At 29.1% G+C, this 20,604-nt stretch overlaps 1 protein-coding gene across 5 annotated transcripts in view; it reads left to right on the forward strand.

Annotated features, from left to right (window-relative positions):
- Nucleotides 1-15,760, forward strand: part of LOC117169072 (splicing factor, suppressor of white-apricot homolog) — a 22,674-nt gene extending 6,914 nt beyond the window's left edge. For 2 of the 5 annotated variants that reach the window (XM_033355182.1, XM_033355187.1), the window contains exons 2-8: nucleotides 521-690; nucleotides 3,961-4,157; nucleotides 4,798-5,020; nucleotides 5,317-5,402; nucleotides 5,484-5,651; nucleotides 9,484-10,808; nucleotides 15,469-15,760. In XM_033355182.1, coding sequence (XP_033211073.1) covers nucleotides 521-690; nucleotides 3,961-4,157; nucleotides 4,798-5,020; nucleotides 5,317-5,402; nucleotides 5,484-5,651; nucleotides 9,484-10,808; nucleotides 15,469-15,628 — 2,329 coding nt within the window. In that variant the 3' untranslated portion in view covers nucleotides 15,629-15,760. The remainder of the gene's footprint in view (nucleotides 1-520; nucleotides 691-3,960; nucleotides 4,158-4,797; nucleotides 5,021-5,316; nucleotides 5,403-5,483; nucleotides 5,652-9,483; nucleotides 10,809-15,468) is intronic. The other 3 variants (XM_033355184.1, XM_033355185.1, XM_033355186.1) reach the window with 3 other exon arrangements.
- Nucleotides 15,761-20,604: the final 4,844 nt, after the last annotated feature.

Below are 20,604 nucleotides of genomic sequence, written 5' to 3' on the forward strand. Positions count from 1 at the left end.
TGAGATTTATCTCCTAATTAAATTACCACACGTTTCAACACGTTTCATCTTATATAGTATTTGATATATTTCAGATGTGGTCCAGAGGTAAAAAAATTTGGAGTCTTTTAAGAATATAAACGGATTTGAATAAATTTCTTAAAGTTGTTTCTTTTTTGTTTATACACAATATTAATTATTGCTTTTACTGTGCATCATCAAACATATTTTTTTTTTCGAGTTTATAATAATCTTTTATTTTCCTCTAAGCGTAAAAAAAAAATGATTTACACAAATATGTTGAAAACTCTGCCATCAGTTGCCATACTCTGACAAATCCTACTTCCTATAAGATTTTTATATTTGATTAAATTTCGAAATTTTTCTACTTGAAACTAAATATTTTTTCGTATATTTCACAGGAATCGTCCTGGTGGGATTCTCTCGTTGATTCTACTTTATTTTCAGATGCCGAGTGCGCTTTTAATCACTCGAATTTTTGCAACTTTTCTCCTCTAACTGAAGTGTTATTTGTCTATAGATACGATGGACGAGGGGCTCTTGGCGACATACGGATATATGAACCACCACCAGGTGGCTTTGACCAGCGGACGTTTCTAACCGAGGATGAATACAAAATTGAGCAGCATTGCGACGAAGAGCGGTATCGTTCCCTGTACAACAAGGATGCCGAGGAATCTCTCTACCATGGTGAGGAATGCCTAATTATTATTATAATAATTTTTTATTAACGACAAACAGTATATCACTACAGGACTTCTATTTTTCATCCGACTTTTTCCCTTTTTCAAAGAATTCCTCTTTTTTCCCCTGTTTTCAGGAAACTTCCTCTTTTCGCTTAAAGGCAAACTGAATTAATAGAATCCGTCAAGTAAATCGATCCATTTTTAATTAAAACTTAATTTTTTTGGTTGTCTACTATTATATTGTTGGTTAAACATTCTACTTTTTTGTTAAAAATTCGTCTCGTTTTTAAATTTGAACTATTTGGTTAAAAGTGCAACTGTTTTTGGTTAAAGTTTAATCTTTTTACATTCTCATTCCTGAGAATGTAATGTAATCGTCCAAGTTTTCAATCTCTGGTTTTTAACGGATCTTTACGTTTCGGCACTCACAGAATCCGAAAACCATACAATTTCATCGGTGTCTGTATGTATGGTTACCTGAATGTTGTAGCCACGCTAACTTTTGAAGGATTTGTCTAATCGAGTCCGCATTTGATACATTTCTGAAGGTCCCCAAAATAAAGGCTAAGTTCGTTAATCAGATATTTCCAACCAAAATTAAAAAATTGAGAGCATTTTCAAAATTTTGAAGTTTTTTTTTTAAATTTTATCCATTGTTGTCAAAGTTTCTTATAGATGGGTAAAAGACTTGCAAATTATCTAAACAAAACTTTTTATTTTGATGAAAATTAGAAAAGTTATATACTTTTAAAAGTTTGAAAATTTTCAAAAAGTAGAAAAAATTATTTTTTATATAGATCCAAAAATTTCATTCAAAATTTTCACCAGATACCAAATATATTTCAAAACTATTCCACCAGAATTTTTCGATTAGCACAAAATTAAAAAAATTATAGCATTTTCAAAATTTTCAATTTTTTTTAACGTTATATTATTATTATTACACCATTAAGCCATTTCCCTTTCGGGGTAGGCGTGACTCACTCGGCAGGGGAAAGGAGTAGTGTGTGGATGGGATAGAGATTTTTCAGATTGATCCAGAATTCTCGTGCTATTTATGTAAATAACACGTTCGTTCCGCAACATTGCTCCGACCCAGGTTGTGTTTCAAAAATTTGAAAATCTTCAGAAAACAGAAGAAATTATTTTTTTTTCATAGATCCAAAATTTTTCACTAGATATCAAATATATTTTAAAACTATTTCAGCCGAATTTTTCGGTAAGACCATATTTTTATAAATTAGAGCATGTATAATCTAACACAATTTTTGTTACAAATTAATTTCTTTGAACAAAATAATAATTTGTCCAGTTGAAAATTGAATCATTTTGTTCAAATTTCTTTTTTTTTTCGTGGTTGATAATTAATTTTTTTTAACTGAAAATTTAACTTCCATTTTCGGTTGAAAGTTTTTCTTTTAATTCAAAATTGAAATATTTCTTTGAAAATTAATCTCTTTTTAATTTGAAAATTCAACTATTTGTCTCAAAATTCATGTAATTTGTTGAAAAAATCAGATTTTTTGGGTAGAAATTTAGCTTCAGCTATTCCCGTTTAAGATTGATCATTTTAGTTGAAAGTTATTTTTTTGGTTTAAAATTTAACTATTCCAGTTGAAGATTCGTCACTTTAGTCGGAAATTCATCTCTTCAGTTGAAAATTCATTTCTTTGCTTGAAAATGTACGTATTTTGTTAAAAAGTAGTTTTTGTGAAAAATTCATTTTTTTTAACTGAACATTTAATATTCCAGTTTTTATTGAAAATGTATCTTTTTTAGTTAAAAAATCAACTATTTGGTTTAAAAGTCATGCATTATGTTGAAAACCCGTCTTTTAAAAAAATGTATTAATTGTTCATTTTACTTAAATACGTATTGAATTTGAAGTATAGGAAGATAAAATAAAAATTTGTTTTAATTATCATTCAAATTGACGGACTTTAGGGACAAATTCAAGAAATGATTAATTAAATCTTAAAAATATATATTTTTAACTTTTCTAAATTAAACATATGAGTCATTACTTTCACAAAGGAGAAACCGTTTAATTTTACACATTAATAATACTGTTTTCATAGATATAGATATTTGCAAAACTAAAAAGATAATTAATATAATAAACCCGCGAAATTGTCAGCATGCTGCGAGTCAATTGTTTAAAAAATTGTGAAATACGTGAATCGCTCCGTACTATGAAAAATTATATCTGGAAAAATCTTGGATATCTGAAAAAACTTGGCATTGTCAGGTATGTTTTTCAAGGTTTTATTATTTTCTATTGTTTTATTATATTAAGTGAAAACCCTGTTGAAATTTTTTTTTTTTAATTCAACTATTCGATTAAAAGATTTATTTGCTTAGTTGAAATTAACCTTTTTTGTTGAAAATTCATATTTTCCGGTTGTAAAGTTAACTTTTCTTTATCAAATTTCACTTTTTAGCTTGAAATCTCAACTTTTTGGTGGAAAATAAAATAATGGTTATAATATTTCGTATTACTTTCCTATAAAAACTTCCCTGATGTGGTGGAAGCCTAAATGGCATCGAAACATGTTGGATCCGGGCAGTGTAAAAAAGATGTTGAAAAATATAGAAAAGAGAGCGAGGTGGTTTGTTTGTCTCTTTGTTTTTCTCCCTCTTTTCAATTATCATGTAACAGTCTCTAATGAGCCATTTACAATGTTAATTAGAAACATTTCTCTCATTTTAACACCTTTTGTGCAATTATGTTACACAAATTGACTTTCTTGAGTATTTATTTTTAAACAAGTTTTTTTTTAACTTTTCTTTTTAAGTCTTCTTGTAAAATTTGTTGCACAATTTGACATTTTCAAGTTTTTGCTTTAAAAAAAATGTACTTTCAAATATTCAATAAACAGAGACAATAAACCATAGACCCTGTTGTCGTTCTCGAGCGCAGATCATTTTACTGTACTCGAAAGTTGAATTCTTGGTCAACTCTGAAAAAAAAATTGGAAAAGGTATGGGATCTTGAAAAGTGACTGTTAATCGTACCAATTTCAAAGTCTTACTAATTATTTTTAAAAAATTTTCATTATTTGACAGTTAATATTTATTAGTATTATTTAGAATTAAATTATTGTTGAAAATCACATTACATTTACAATTATGTTATAATTGTACAAGACATTTTAAATTAATTTGTTGAAATTGAATTTAATTGAAAAGATTTTTTTTTTGGTAGACTTGGAAAAGTTTTCTAATTTTCTAATAAATTTTGAGTTACTAAGTCCTTTGGTTCATTTATTTCCAGAAGAGGAGATGAAAAGACTGCACCAAGCTCTGGATTCCGAAAATTCCTATGGACAAGTCGGTTACAGTTACAATGACGATGAGAGTCGAAAAGGAATTAATGAGGATTCCCAAAGCCCAAAACCGTCCGAAGGTTCTCAAGATGACGAGGCTTTCATCGGTCCCCCCGAATTGGAAATACCACCCGAGATGGCAGTGGTATGAATAATGTTTTATTTGAAGTCTATAATCTTGAAATATTTCATGATATTTCCTTTTGTTATTACAATCAACACGAAAGGGGTTTTTAAATGCCATGATGGTATCAAGAAACAAAAAACGAATCTTAGAAAAATATCGCGAAAAACAATTTTGACTGGAAAATCTTCAAAACAGTTTTGAGATTGAAAATTTTAGTTTAGAATATTTTAAGTTTCAATGTACCAAACGTTAGAATTTTCAGTGTTTTAGCTTTAAAAACTTGAATTTGACAGTATTCGTTTTAAGACTGTTAATTTTTAAATAGTCAATCCAGAACGTCACAAAATAAAAAATGTGTAATTATTGATGCATTGTTTAATTTTGATAGGTTTCTAATTTTAAATTGCAGTTACTTGATATCGTACAACTCTTGAGAAAAATGATATTGTATTTGTAACGCTTTGAGTTACGGCTCAAGCAATTCGAAATATTTTGCATTAAAAAGTGTCTAATTTCGAAACCTTGGTACTGAAATATTTTGAGCTTAAGACTTTTAACGTTTGATCTTAAAATTGCTCAATTGCAAACGTTTTATTGAATAATTTTCATTCCTTCAAATTCAGAATTGGAATTAATCAGTCTTTTGTTTTTTTTTCAGCCGGATACGCAGAAACTGAACGCCATAATATCGAAAACCGCCCTTTTCATCAGCCGCCAAGGTGGTCAAATGGAAGTTCTAATAAAGGCAAAGCAGTCAAACAATCCGCAATTTGCATTCCTCTCTGTGGATGGTGCGTTACATCCGTATTACAAACTCATGCTCGAGGCTATCAAGTCTGGAAAATATAACCCAGAAAAACTGGCCGAGAAGGAAGAATCCGGTACGCATTTCATTCTTACTTAGCATGTTAATTATATATGACTTTTCACGATTTCTACGAGTCCGCTTAAAGGGCAGAAGAACTTTGAGCAATTTTTAATAGTATGATCGAAGTTGACCTAACTGAAACAATTTTATGCTGGATATGATTAGCACCGTCTACTTTGATCCCACTTAATTTTTAATTACCGTAAGTATTGGCATTACGTTGTGACGACGAGAGTTCAGCGTTAGTTTAAGTAATTCCTTCAACTTAAACACACTGGTCTAATATGTATTTTTTTCTGTTTCGATCAGAAGAACCGGAAGAACAAAGCGACGAAGATGATGACGAGCCTTATCTTCATCCCAGCCTCGCACCTTCCTTCGCCAAAGTTGAAGCTGTAGGTTTTATAAATCCACTGCAAAACCTATCGCAAGATTGTCTTTTAGGATTTTATTAATAATTTATGTTTTATTTTTAGGCACCAAGTATACCAAGTATAGCTTACAAGCCTTCAGCTGATTGCGCTTACTCGATGTTGGTGAACAGAATTACAGGAAAGCCACCGCCTTCGAAAACCCCGCTGCCACCGGAAGTTCCAGTTCAACCAATGGCAATGTCTGGATATTATCAAGGAATTCCTCAACAGGTAATAAAGTCAATTTTGAACCCAGGTTGCTACAAGACCTGGAAAACTCGTGGAATTTTGCAAAAAAGGCCTGGATTTTTTTTTGCAACTATGTACTTCAAAGTCTTACTAATTATTTTATTACATACTTCACGGCGAATTTTAAATTTGCGAATTGATATGTATTGATTTTTTTCGGAAGAGGTGATAATAACTCTTAGATTTTCCTAGTCTTTCTTAGAATGGCATACACTTCAAGAGCTATTTTTTCGTAAAAAGGATTTTTACGTAATTTTTTGTATGTCTTAATTCTATTTAATTCGCACAATACATCCAGAGTTATAGAAATTTGCATCATCTAAAATTTTGCAAGTTCAGTTCAGAACGGACGAAGATAACCCCCCTTTAAGAAAGCATTACAATTTTGTATGTTTTCACGGATGACACTTTTCTTCAAAAAATTTCTAAATCGAGGAAGTCTGAATACTCTAAAAAATTGTTAATGAAAAACTACAACGTTCGACGAGGATAATGTTTTCATAGGATGGCTAAAATTAAGGCCCCTGGAAATTGTCGAAATATTCCTACGGTTAACCTGAAAAGCCGTTTTATCTATTTTGTTGTATATATAATGTAAAGAGCTGAATCTTGCTGAACAGGCTGTTTTTTCGGAGAAAATTCTATTTTTCATTCAATAATCGAAAGAAAAAAATGCGCCCTATAAGCGCGAGCACACCATATATATGAGAAGAGCACTACTCATCTCTCAATTTCCGGTTTTTTAAACGTTTAACATAGCATCGGTTCGCAAATGCATTTACGAAGAAAAATTTCCTGTATAGTTTTTTTAATCAGTTGATTGTTAACAAAAAAATTAAGAAGTACGTTGAAAAAGTATGAAAATTACAATTGTGCTTCTTTTTGTTGAAATATTGATAACACAGCAAAGAGTTTAAAAAAAGTTGAAATACTCTAAAAGATCCATCTTTTTTGTAATATAAATTTTTGTTTGGAAAGTTATCAATTTCTCGAAAACATCGATTAAAGAAATAAAAAATTCAGAATCAGAATAGAAAGATCTTCTTTATTGCAAGCAATTTTTGAAAAAATGTCAAGAGATATGAGATACCCCTCTTTGGATCTACTTCAGATTCAATATAGAAAATCGTATTTAAATATTTATATTTAAAAAGTGAATGTCCATACTTTGACGTGCTCTATATGTGTAGCGATTTTAAATAAAATCATGAAATTTGTTAATCAAGAATGTAAAACTTTATTAAGCAATTGGCCTCTGCTAATTTTACATAAAATAAAAACTCTTCGTAAAGTAAACATTGATGAAGAGAGTCTCGTTTTCAGCTTCTAAAAATTGCAAACATACAAAATATAGTTTGCTCCGAAAAAAGGCCTTTACGGCAAGTCTTACTACTCTTTACATGATTTGTTCAAAAACCTAAACAAAATGGTTTCTCTATTTGGCCTCAGGTTTACCGTCGGAATTTCTCTATGATTTATAGAGGAGCCTTCAAGCTCTCGGCGGGTAGAATTGAAAAAAATGCATTTGTTTATTTTAAGTTTTATTTCTTTTTTGTATCTGTGGTGGAACCCCATGAAAAGTAAAGAGAAATGAAGAAAGTTTGGTCCGCTTCTTATCTCATATAAAAAAAAAAGTATTTAAGCTAGGGTCTTGAGGTTTTTTAATCACCCATGAAGTAAAAACTGCGGAGCGTAGTAAAATAATGAAAACCTTACGAAAAATCCGCTTCCTATCTAATTTTTAAATATGAAAAATAAACAAAGAGAATAACATTTGGTTATTTACACACTTGTGCTGAAAGCATCTGTAAAAACGTTTTCATAGAACGTTGTAGTTTGTCTTAACAAAAAGTGTTTACAATAATTGAACTTGAAAGGTTTACAATATTTCTAGTAATATTTAAAATTCTGCATTTTAGAATGGTGAAAGTGGTAGTGATATTTGATATGACAGAATCACATCATTTAGCAACAAAATATATCCAGTCGTTTTAAATAACACTTGATACTACAAAATATGATACTTAATAATAAATTTATTTTATTTAAAATTTCTATAATTTGTATTTAAAATTGTGGTTTTTAATGTGCAATTCTAAAACAGTTTAATCTTTGAGGCCTTGAAACTAATTTTTTGTCTTAAATTAATTTTTGGAGGTTTCGAATTTTTAATTTCACAATATTGTAGTTCCAAATTCATATATTCCAAATTTCAGGACAATTTCTCGATTAAATATTTCCAAATTTTAAGTTAAAAGCCTTGACAGTCAGTTTTGAATTGATTAATTTTAGATGTAAATATAAAGCAATTTCGAATCGAAAACATGGAAATTTTACAATTAAAAAAAAAAGAAATATTATAGCAATATTGTTTTGTATTCTTTATTTTAATTTTCAATTTTCAAATTAAGATCTTAAAATTTTCCGATTTTTAGTGTAAGATTTAACCAAATAAATCATTTCAAATTGAAAAATATTTGATTCTAAAGTCTCTAGAATGAATTATATTTGTAAAGGGAGATTTAAAAATTAAAAATTGAGTTTAAAATTAAAAGAAAATTTTTTATTTAAACTGCCTGGAATTGATACATCAGTAAGTGGATAATTTCGGTAATTTTAAATGTTTACAATTTCAGAGTTCTGAATTTTCATGATGAATGCTGAATTTGTAATTTTTTCCTTTCATTGATTTCATTTTTACCATTAAAATTGAATTTGTTGAATTTTGGAAAGTATAATTAGCAATTTTAAAATTATTAGTATTAAGCGATTTCAATTTACTTAAAATAATTTTTTCAGTTTTGAATGAAGTTCGAATTCTTTTAAGTTTTAACGTTCCGCAGTAGACATTTTTTTGTGTTTAACGTTTCCCATTTAAATACACTATTTATTTTTAAAGTTTTTCTCCTGGAATAATTCAATTTATTTTTTTTTCATTTTCGAAAGATTTTATTATGTAATAACAATTTAAAATTCTAGAAATTCAGATACTTTTACTGAAAGATTCAATTTAGTTTTCTATATTAAATTGTCAAAATTTTACCCGCTTTGTATTTAAAATTACAATTTCAATTCCTCTGAATTTTAACTGGCCTAATTTCCAAAATTCGAATCTTAAAATATTCAATTTTTAACGTTTGGACATTGTCCTATTTTTGAAATTTGAATCTAAAGTCATACCAGTTTCATGATTCTCAAATTAAACTTGTTTAATTTTTAGCGCTTCGGCTTAGAAATTATACAGTTCAATTCTTTTTTTAAATTAAATTGTCCAGAATCGTTCGTATATTCTTTTAATTTTCAGACGGTTGGAATTAGAAATTATTATTTACTGTTACAAAAATATTTGAAACCTTATATTAAAAAATTGTTTTAATGGATTTTTTAATTTGCCAATTTTTATGTTAGTAAATGTGCCTTTCGCAAAGAGAATGAATTTTTGTATAACTCGGGAGAAATTACTAATATTCCCCTGGAGAAACGGGAGACGAAAATTAAAAAAATTGTGACCACCCTGCTTTGTTAATAATCATACAAGAAATTTTTTGGTTTGCGACTAGTAGAATGTGTTTGCATTGAGTAGTGTTCACTGTATTTTTTTTTTTTTTAATTTGACTGGAATTTCTTCAAAGGTAAACCTGGACAAGTCGTGGAATTTTGAAAGTGGACTTCGATAGTAACCCAGTAAACCTGATAGACTAATGTTTTATTAATTTTTTAACATATCCCTGCTTTTTCAACAATGGAATTCGCATGTGTAATTTCTCTAACTCGCTTCTTTTCGTTAATCCTTTTATTCTAATCTATGTTACAGCACCCATATTTTTCACAGGCTTACCCACCGTATCCAGTAGCTCCTCAACAATACTCCCACGGCCCAGTGCTGTACGGAGCAAACGGACACGCCAACAATCCACAAGTTTCTGGCGCACCAATTCCATCTTCAAGCGACACACCTCCTGTGCAAACGCCACTGAAAGAACCACCTTCTCTTGTGCCATATGGACCAACACCACCGAAGCCCCTAAGCAGACCTTCGTTTATCGTCCCGCCTGCCGAAGTTCAGATAATCATAGATAAAATGGCAAGTTACGTGGCGAAAAACGGAAGGGATTTTGAAGCAATTGTCAGAAACAAAGGTGATTCCAGATTCAATTTCCTTGAATTGTCACATCAGTATCACGGATATTATGTACATAAATTGACGATGTGCGAGGGCGATGTCAACCCCAGGGTTTTGACTGAAGAGGAACTTCTTCAGAAGCAGGAATTGAAGGAAGAGAAGCAGAAGAAGTTGGAAGAGCTGCAGAAAAAGCAGCAGAGAATGGAGGAAGTTCAGAAGAGAGTCAAGATGATACAGGCGAAGAAGCAGGGGGACTCTAAATCAAAGGATGATTCTGGAAATAAAAACATCACGACCGTTTCTTTCTCTATCAAGAAACCTAAGGAAGGAGAATCAACTGTCATCGAAAAACGAAATGCTCTACCTTTAGAAGAGAGCGATGAGGAAGTGGATGAGGAGAAGAAAGAAATCAATTCCAAACCAAGTTCGCCGCAAGATCTAGTTGACGACAGTTGTTCTGTAAAAAGTGAAAAGGAGTCGACCAGTCCTGAAAAGAAGTCGCGAATTGATGAGAATGATTTAGTGGACCTCACAGATGATATATTGGAGGATTGTCAGAAGGATTTGAGGAATAAGCAGGTGGAAGATCGACTGAAAGATAAATTGGCAGCAGCAGCGAGGGAAAAAATGGCAGCAAATGCGGTGAAGGAGAAGCAACTTCAGCTGGAAAGGAAAAAGAAAGCCGCGATGTTTCTGAGTCAGTTGCAAGCACCGATCGTTGTGAAAAGCAGTGAGAAGCCACTCTCGTCTTCGGGAAGTAAACGAGATCCAGATTCGGATGAAGTTCAATCAGTTCCTTCGGTTCCTTCGCCGATCAGAGAAATTGAACCCGATGAATCGAATACTGGGTGCACACCGTTGTTCGCAAGATTGAAAGGAGCCGAGTTAAATGTCAAGAGGTCGAGCCATCGGTCTAGGAGTCGGAGTGGTAGTCGGAATCGAAATTATTCTGAACGAGATAAACATAGGAGCCATAAGAAGCACAAGAAGAAGAAAGAGGAAAGAAAGCGCAAAAGGTATGTATTTAGAGTTTATTGTTGTAAAACTTCGTTTAAAACCAAACGGCTCGGGACCCTCCACTACTCGAAAAATATTTTATATCCTAATCTACGATGCGGCACTGTTTAGTGCATAAATGGTGTAATTTTTAATTCGCAGAGTTTTTCTTTTATTTTCATCCAAAAATTATTAAAAGAAAAATGTTAGGGTCGATAGGGGTAACTCTCTTTTTGAATTAAGGATCTTGGGACCATTCTTAAAAGTTAAAGCTATATATCTAGAGTCTAGAATTATTGAAGCATTTTGTTACTATATATGTTGGCATTTTTGTAAATGAAATATCAATTTTTAATCTTTCGTACATCATTTTGACTCTGGTACGAAAAGAACGCAAATTGTTTCATTGTTTGAAAATAATAATTTCCAGTTCGTGATATAAATTCCATGCAAATAAAGTATTAGCTTTGTATGACGTAATATGAAGGTAATGATTTAAACATTTTCCGCGGAAAAAATTTTTAAAACAAACCCCAATGATTTTTAAAGACGAATTAATATCCCAATGCATTTCATTGTTGTGACTATAGCAATTCCAGGTACGATGGTTAACATTTACTTACTAAATAAATGTTTTTTTAATTAATATAATTAGAAAAAATAAAGAATAAATTTAAATTAAAACTAATGGAGATTATAAAGAATCCTTAAATGTAATGTTCTTTATATACAAATTTGGAAAATCTCAAAACACCTTAATAATCCTGACCCTTTTAGTGATTTGAAAATAAAAATAATCTGTAAATAATGGTGTATCAGAATATTGAGAAATAAATTTTTTAAAATAAGCAACTAAACTGTATTTCTTGTATTTCATTATCAAGAAATTTAGTGTTAAAATATAAAAATTATTTTATTTTTTGAATGTATACCATATATTAAAATGTTAATATAAAAATTAATACATTTCTTCTGTTGATCCTAATATTATAATTATAAGTAATTAATGTTCAACTTTGCGGTTATATGTTAACAAATGTTTTGGCGAATATATGATTTGCCTATCTCTTATTTTAACAAACGTAATTATGGTAAAGTCCTCTGAAACGCCAGAGACAGCTCCCCGGAAGAGATTCAGTTGCCTTAGAATTTCTAAAGCTTCAATTTTAAAAAATTCAGAACTCAAATTATAAATTTTTAACTTTTAGTCTGAGTGTTTTGAAAGTATTGAGTTTTAAATTTGGAAATATTAAGGATTTCAAATTTCAGGTATCTTGAAAGTGTTGACATTCTCTAATTTTTAAAGTTTTTTCTTCACTTTATTGAATATTTAATGTTAAAAATTAAAATTATATTACATAAAGTTTTAAAATCAAAATATTTCTACCATTAAGGCTTGAAATTAATAATGAAATTCAGGAATTTGAAAGGATTCAGCTTAGAATTTTTCACTTGCACGCGATTTTAATTAAAAATTGTCGGACTTCGAAGGTTTCAATTTGGAACTTTGCCAAATTAAAATTGTTCAAGTGTTGAGACTATTTCGTGCTTACCCGATTCCTATATTACCGATATTTTTCTCTCGTTAAACTTTCAATTCGATATCTCATTTCGTGTGGACAGTAGTTAGGGAAAAATAGGAAGGGAGGTAAGGTATAGATTTGGCAAGTATGACATGGCCTTTAGACTTCCATTTTGAAATGTTATGCAAGTTAGGACATAACGGTTAAAAAGAGTAAGGAGAGAGGGATGAGGTCATTAATCTATTCCGTAATTTGCTCAAGATAACTCAATTTTCAAACACTTATAATTTTAAATCGTTTCAGCAATATCCAGATAATTCAAAGCTGCTCAACAACGAAAGGTTTCAGTTTGAAAATGTATTATTTTGAATGATGTGAAATAGAAATTGTATTTTTCTACCATTTTTAATAATCAAATTTTTAATTATTGTTTTTGAATTGGAACATTTCTCAATTTAATGTTATTTGAATATTACGGCCTTTGAACTAAAATTCTAACATTTTAAAGGATTTTAATTTGAAAACATCAATTTGAGCATTCTAATTTAAAATTGTTTAATATTTTTAGATATTTATTTACTTATTTAGACTTTAGATCAAGGATTATTTATTCATAGATTTTATTTTCATGTTTAAGAAAAAATGTAGGCTGAATGGTTATAGTGCTTGACTTTTGGTGATTTTAATCAAAATGGCGTAACGACCAGTCATAATACCAAATAATATTAATTAAAAAAGGAGATATTCAACATGTGCATTTTAGAGATTCTATTGAATTTAACTGAATACTTTTTTAGTTGACAAATTCGATATCTAAACAAAAATTCTATTAAAAAAATTTATTTTAAAATAAGACGCGCAGGTGGGATTTTTAAATTTTAAGTTTTTAAAATATGACTTGTAATTGTTTACAACTGTTTTAAATAATATTTCCAAATTGTATGAAATTTAAAAATACTAATCCTAACGTTCACATTTTTAGTGCTTTTTTTATTGAAAAACTCTTAACTGAATGCATCGCATTACAAAATAACAATTATAAAATTTCCCTTTTTTATATTTACTTTTGTAAATGTATTGTTTCTTCGTCAGGAATTCTCGAACATAGCTGTAAATATGGGAATAAAGACCAAATTATCCCGATATTTAATTACAATGATTAACAATGATGTGTCACCCATGTATCACATGGCATTAAAGTTTCAATATTTTTTTGCTGAACTAGTACAAATTCAATATTTTTGAAATCTAAAATATTTTAGGCGCCCAAACTTGAAATGTTTTTCACTTGAGCTTAAGAGGATTGGCAGGTGTATTTTTCAATTTACATTGAAAGTATTAGTTATAGTAAGGCCGAAATAACAAATCTTGGAAATAAATATTTCATTATACTTATAAGTATCACGATTTTATTATTGATTATGAGGCCGATTTTAAGCATACAAAAATGGTTTATTTAACTTTAATTTTAGAAGTAATGATTTTGTTTAACATTTTAAAATTGATATTTCATGAAATTATTAATATTTAATAAAGAAAAATAGTATATTTTCTCATTTTTTCGGATTTTTAGCAAAAAATGTCATATTGTGTTATCGTGATTTTCAATTTTGATTTTATTTGATTTATTACTTCGTTTTGTAAGTCCGGGAATTTTATGAGATGTGGAAATGACAGAAAATTTACTTTTTGACCAAGAATTTTACAAATTATTATTTTTTTAATCTTTCCAACTGTAATTTTAACCATTTAGGAAAAATAATTCGTTGAATTTTTATCTTTTTTAATTATGATATTCAGTTTAGAATTTTTTTTTCGAAAATCTTCCACTTCGAAAATTTTCAATGTTAAATTTCAATTTTTAAGCGTACATTTTAATTTAAGTAATCTATCATTCATTTTGAAGGACTTAAACAATTACACATTTGAAGCTTTTGAAATCAAAGGTTTTGGATAAAAACATTGTTAGTTGACCAACTGTGAATATAAATTAATAATGATTTTTAAAAAAATTTTAATTGAACCGTACTTTACGATTTAAAAATTTAATAATAATTAATTTTCCAAGGCGATTCGGGATTTAGTTAACAATTTTATAATTTACAGATTCTAACGTTAAAAATTGAACTGTTTGAATTGGGAAGTCTTATTAATTAAACAAATGTGAACGCGCGATTGAAACTTCATAAACTATTTTCTATTTTTAAATAACTGAAAATTTTAATTTTTCTATTTAGAAAAATTTAATTTGTCAGTAAAATGGTTGAATTTTGATGTATATATAACAATTGAACACCTCTTATTCTTAGAGAATAATCGAGTAAGTTGAAGAGATTTAGAAGTTTTGAAAAATTTCAAAATTGATTTAAGATTGAAATGATTTGTAATAATTTAAACAAAGTGTCTATATGCACCGACAAAATCCGGCTATTCGTACTAAAATTTCGGTGTTAGTAGCCCACGGCCTAACTTAAACCAAAATTTAGATTTTGGCAGATTTCGAACAAAAAATTTAGAAGCTTTTTGAGAATTTTGAAAGGCTTCAGAAGAATAGAAAACGTTTCCTCGGAAAGTTGAAAATGATTTTTTTTTTTTGAAAAGTTAATTTTAAGTGAATATTCAAAAAGATTCAGAAAGATTTACAAAATTATTAAAAATGGATGTGGCAAATTATAAGTAAATTTTTTTAATTTCACAGAATTAAAAAAATAATTGGAAAAATTCAAATCATTTTAAAGGATGTTTTGAATTTCTGAAAAACTTTCAAAAAAATTTCAAAATTTGAGTTTGATAAAATATAAGAAATTATTGAGCATTTGAATACAAAATTGTTTAATTAAAAAACTTTTAAACTTCAATTTTAAAACTTTAAAATTCAAGAGTGGCACTTTGAGTGCTTTCATTTGCAGCTCGGTTTTCATTACTTCAAATGGAAAAATTGTTAGCTTCAGAGAATTTTTTAATTTCATCGACCTTGAAAAATATTTGCGAACCCGGAAATGACCGGGATTTTTTTTCTTTGATTAAAACGGTCACCTTGTCCCTGGTTTGTCTAAAAGTGAATGCTATTCAATAAATATGTTATAAATTGGCGTAGAATTTTCCATAGTTTAAAAAAATGCGATTTACAAAAAATTTGTTTTCTTGCTCTTCACAGTAACGATAGTCCCAGTAGTTCGTGGTCCCACAAATCGAAAAAGAGTAAAAAGTTATCCAGGCATCGAAGTCGATCGAGAAGTGCCCGCAGGCATCATCAAAGCTCAAGACATCAACGAAAGGGCAGCAGTTCCAGTAATTCGTTGTCTAGCTCACCTTAAGTTACTTATCTGGTGCATAGATAAGTATTTTTTGTTTAACGTTGTACATATTCTATATATACCTGTATATTTCAACGAGTACATATTGTTTGATACGTATTTCGTCAAAAACGAATAAAGCGTAAATGTTTCTTAAAGTCCGGCAATTTTATTCGCAAACTATAACACATAATTTATTTATTTTATGACAAATTCTACTTTTCAGAAAACGTGATAATCGAAAACTATTTATTTTTTATTCGATTTATTCAAGTAGGTACTGTGTATTTCCAATTATTTCGTACTTTTCCCATTCGTGTTGAATTCTTTTTTGTGGAATTAATTATTATAAATTAATTTTATTACCCAATTTATACGTGATAAAATAAATTATTTTGGCTATCTAATCTTTTTAATGCCCATTGAATTTAACTGGCAATAAAGGCAATAAGGCAATAAAGTTTGAATTTCCATGAAAGAAGTGTTTCACACACATACTTAAAAATTCCTACTCGCGCGTAAAATATCATGGCTTTGCTTTCGCGGTCAAGATCAATAATAGTGTAGTTATTTCGCGGGTATTATTTCTCTTCTGGTTTTTTATCTGCTAATGATATATTCAGATTTTTTACGATACTATTACAAAACTGTTTTATGTTCGAATACAATAAATATTTTTTTTATTAATATTGAAAGGTTAAGTGACTTAATGATATAAGCAACACATGTGCGTTGACATCGCATGCGTTCATATCAGCATCTATGTAGTTACTATTCACAATTTTTCTATCTATGTAAAATTATCAATGGCATTTACCGATTTTTTTTGTAGAGAATCTCTGCGAAGTAGTTACAGTGCACTGATTTGTGGTGTATGCAAAGAGGGGTTATCACTGGAAATATTTGCGCAAGTGACTAATCTGCTCGACGTTAAAATGGTCTTTCGACCTCCTCTATTATAAATATATGTTATTATTTTCACGATTATGAAATAATTAGTCCTTTTTCAGGGATAAGACTTTTGATAATATTTGTGTAATAATGGAAAATTCTGTGACTAATTCCTAAACTAAACTCCGGGCCAGAGGTGACAAATCTTCCGTTAAGAAAGTTTTCCGCCAAATTGCTATCAACGTGAGCCATGTGGGGAAATTATCAATATTCACTTATGAAGTTTTTATTATTATTATTGATTAGTAAGATTGAAGTAATTCCAACAATGGCAAATCTGATGAACTTAGCTTAGACTGTATTTTTCCTAACGTTAAGTATTATCAAGGTTCGGCAATTTTTTTCTTGTTGATAACAGGTTGATAACCGAATTTTTTTCTCGTTTTTATGCATTCGAAAGACCGATAATGATTTTGTTTGAACGAGTCGATATTAAGGAAAGAATCTTTTAACTTCAAAGATTTTCAAAATTGGATATTTTTTACTAGGAATCCAAATATTCTTATTATCGAATTTTTTAAATGGAATTCCAATATTTTGAATTAGAAGTTGTTTTGAGCGTCGACAGCTTAATTTCTGGGTTCCTTCGAGTTTAAAATATTTCTTTGAATATGTAAAAAATTGCTCTAAGTTTATCTAGGTACTATTTTATCCAAAAACTTTTTTTTTAATTTTTCATTTTGAACGTCTGCACATTTCATCGTTTTTATATTTAATATTTTCAAAGGTGGATATTTTTAGTCTAAAATATAAATCGGTTTAATTCGAATGTTCAACGTCATTAATAATAATATGCTTTACATTTAAATTTTATCGGTACTTTTCAATTTTTTGGTTTAAGTTTGAAATAAATTGATTTTGAAGCTTAGGTTTTTCAAAGATTTTCTTTCATTTATTCAATATATTTCGTAATTTTTATACCTTAATAAAATTTAATTTCCTTCATTAATTCGTTAGCAAAAAAATTGAAATATTTTAAAGATTAAAATGCTCTTCAATGTCGAATAAGTATGTTTAATTTGGTTACTTTGTAATTAAAGTATAAATGTGACATTTAACCAAATTGAACCATTTTAACATATTATTTAATGAGTTAAGAATTTATCAATTAATAAAAGGAAATGTTTAATCCGTGGAATTTTCTCTTTGTTTATCAGTACATTGACTTGAACTTTTTTTTCAATTCAAGATGATTAGATATTACTGAAAGAAAGTCTGCCAAACTGTTAATTGCCACAAAAATCACCGAGCAACTTTTTTTTTACTCTGCCCATTAATTGAAAATAGTAATTCTATTTAAAATACGAAAAATTAAGGGTAAATATTTTTCTCATCGCAAGTTTTTCTAATAATTTGTAAAAGACAACTTTCATAAAATAATTTCTTGAAATCCCCCGTGTTTGCTTAAGAAACAGTGAAGTAACTCGCACATTGCTTAAAATGACACAATCTGCAATTCTGCGCAATATTATTGTATTAGAGCATATTTCATTCAACTTATTATGGATCGCAATTCGTCATCCTTTATCATTTGCTTTTTAGAGTAGTTTTAGATAAAGCCAATTTGTTAATAATTACATAACAATTAATTTTTTCTCTATGAGTAGCTTAATCATCCAGAATCACATTTTACTATAAATCGTTAATTTTTTTGTTCAGAAAGATAATTTAAGAAGTAATTATTTAAAATCAAGTTTTTGAATAAAAATAAATATTAAAAATTCAGAAATTGAAATCAAATTCTGTCTAATATTGTTTTTATAATTTCAAAAAAATGCGCATCCTGGAAAAAAATGTTATTAAACATTGTAATGCAACTTGTGTCGTTTTTCCATCAATTTTATTTATTTATTTTCAATATTCTTTTTTGCTATTCAAATTAAAAATACGCATCGTAGCTTAAGGTTCTCCTAAGCAAATATGGAGATATATTTCATGCGAAAAATTTTGTTAAATAATATGTTTCTGTAGCTTGTGTCCTTCTTCCAAAAAGAATGTTTTTAGTTTTAATATATTTTTATAACGAGGTTTTATAACAAATTTCTAGATATTTTTTGGTTAATCAACTTTTGTTTTTTAATTTTTTTTGTCTGGTGTCGTTTTTCCAAAAATTAAATTTTTTAATTTATAATCTTGTTTTTTACGATTAAAAGAATTCAACTCGAATGTAGTAGCCACGCTAACTTTTGAAGGATTTGGCTAACCAAGTCATCCTTTGATATACTTAAGGAAAAAAACAAAAACAATTGGAAAAAAAATTGGAGAAAAAGCATTCAAATAACTCCACAGGTGACATAGATAATATTTTTTTCCGTACATTATCAGACAAAAAAACTTGATCATCTAGATTTCCAGGGCAAACTTTTTCTTCGTTACTCCATGAAAAAACGTGATTTGGTTCCAATTGTTTTTGAGATGCTGTGTAGTTATGGAAAACAGATCTATATGATACATTCGGTCTGGTAAATTCTGATCCCGAATTCTCGTCATCTGATGAATCATCTCCATCAGAGCCAGAGTAATCTGGATTAGGTATGATGATACGTTCATCATTTTCATCGGAATCCCATTCCGATTCGGAGTTTTTTGCTGGGTGTACTCGAAAATTCCCAGGATGACAATGCGGTGAAGGTGTGGTTTGATGTCAGAGTGCAATAAAGTTTACGGAGTGGTTGCAAATTTTTTATTGAAAAACTATGCGCTTTTCGGAAAATTTGTCAAGATTAAAAAGTTCTTGTAATCAGCCGAGGAATACGCCTGAATTTTTCCGGAGCGTTTTGAGCAAAATTTTGAATGGCGTATTCCTTGGCTGATTACAAGAACTTTTTATTCTTGATGATTTTTCCGAAAAGCGCATCGTTTATTGTAAAAAAATTCATGAATGTTTTCACAAAAATTTTGCCATTAAGACGCCATTTTGAAAATACTAAAACGAAAAATCGATCTTTGAACCATTGATTCTTAAAGTTTAGACATTTATTCCACCGGTTACTGAGATTCCAGGTTAATTTGTGACTCGAAAAGCTTTGGAAAATGGTTCACAAAAAAAAATAGGCACGAAAAATCACGTTTTTTTTTGTTTAAACTGCATTTTGGGATAATAAATAAATTTTTTGAGGAATTTCATTGGCACCGTCGGAAAGAGGAGATCTTAAGCAATAAAAATATATGTGTCTCAATTTTTTCTAGTGTCGAATAATCTTAGTTATTGGCCGTTGAAAATCAGTGTACCGGTAGTGGCGTTTTGGCCGTTTAAGGGTTAATAGGTTAAGAAATATCGATCCAAATTTCTACTAGATGTAAAATATATGTTTTTCGAAACTATTATCATGAAATTTTTTAATTAGACAAAAGTTCCAAAAGTTAGATCATTTTCAAAAATATGCAATTTTGATTTTTTAAGAGACCCATAAGTTTAAAACGTTATTTTTAGTAGATTTTAACAAGATTTACAAATTATCTTGATGAAGTTTTTTAAGTGGACACGAATTATCGAGCGCGAAGCGCGAGTTTCGTAATGAGAATGTAATCGTCAAAGCCGTAGGTGGAGAGCCTTCTTTAAAATCAAATCCAAAATAAATTCAGTTACAATTTATGGTTTTAATTCTTCAGAAGTTTAAATGACAGTTTTCGCGAGTATTTACAATATTTTAACAAATTTAGTTAAAGTGTACGCATTAAACGTACGAAAACGAGCACGAAGGGCGAGAGCGTACCCGCGCGCCCTAGGCGCGCTCAAACTTCTTTTTTATTCGATTCTTTTTACGAATTAAACAAAAACTAACCGTTCTATCAAAAAATTATTCATTGCAAATTTGGATGAGTTTTCACTGTTTTTTGGGTGAGCAACTTTTGTCTATTCATTTTTTTCATAGCTAGTGTCGTTGGTCCAAAAATTTAATTTTTTAATTTTAAATTTTGTTTTGTACGAATAAAATAAAAACTACGTGTACTATAAAAAAGTGATTCATAATAAGCTCGTAGATCTTTCTTGTATGCGCACATTTTGTCCATTCATCTTCTGTTCTCTCTTGCACAGTTTGACC

This window comes from Belonocnema kinseyi, chromosome 3 (assembly GCF_010883055.1).
Source record: "Belonocnema kinseyi isolate 2016_QV_RU_SX_M_011 chromosome 3, B_treatae_v1, whole genome shotgun sequence".
In the NCBI taxonomy this organism is placed as follows: domain Eukaryota; kingdom Metazoa; phylum Arthropoda; class Insecta; order Hymenoptera; family Cynipidae; genus Belonocnema; species Belonocnema kinseyi.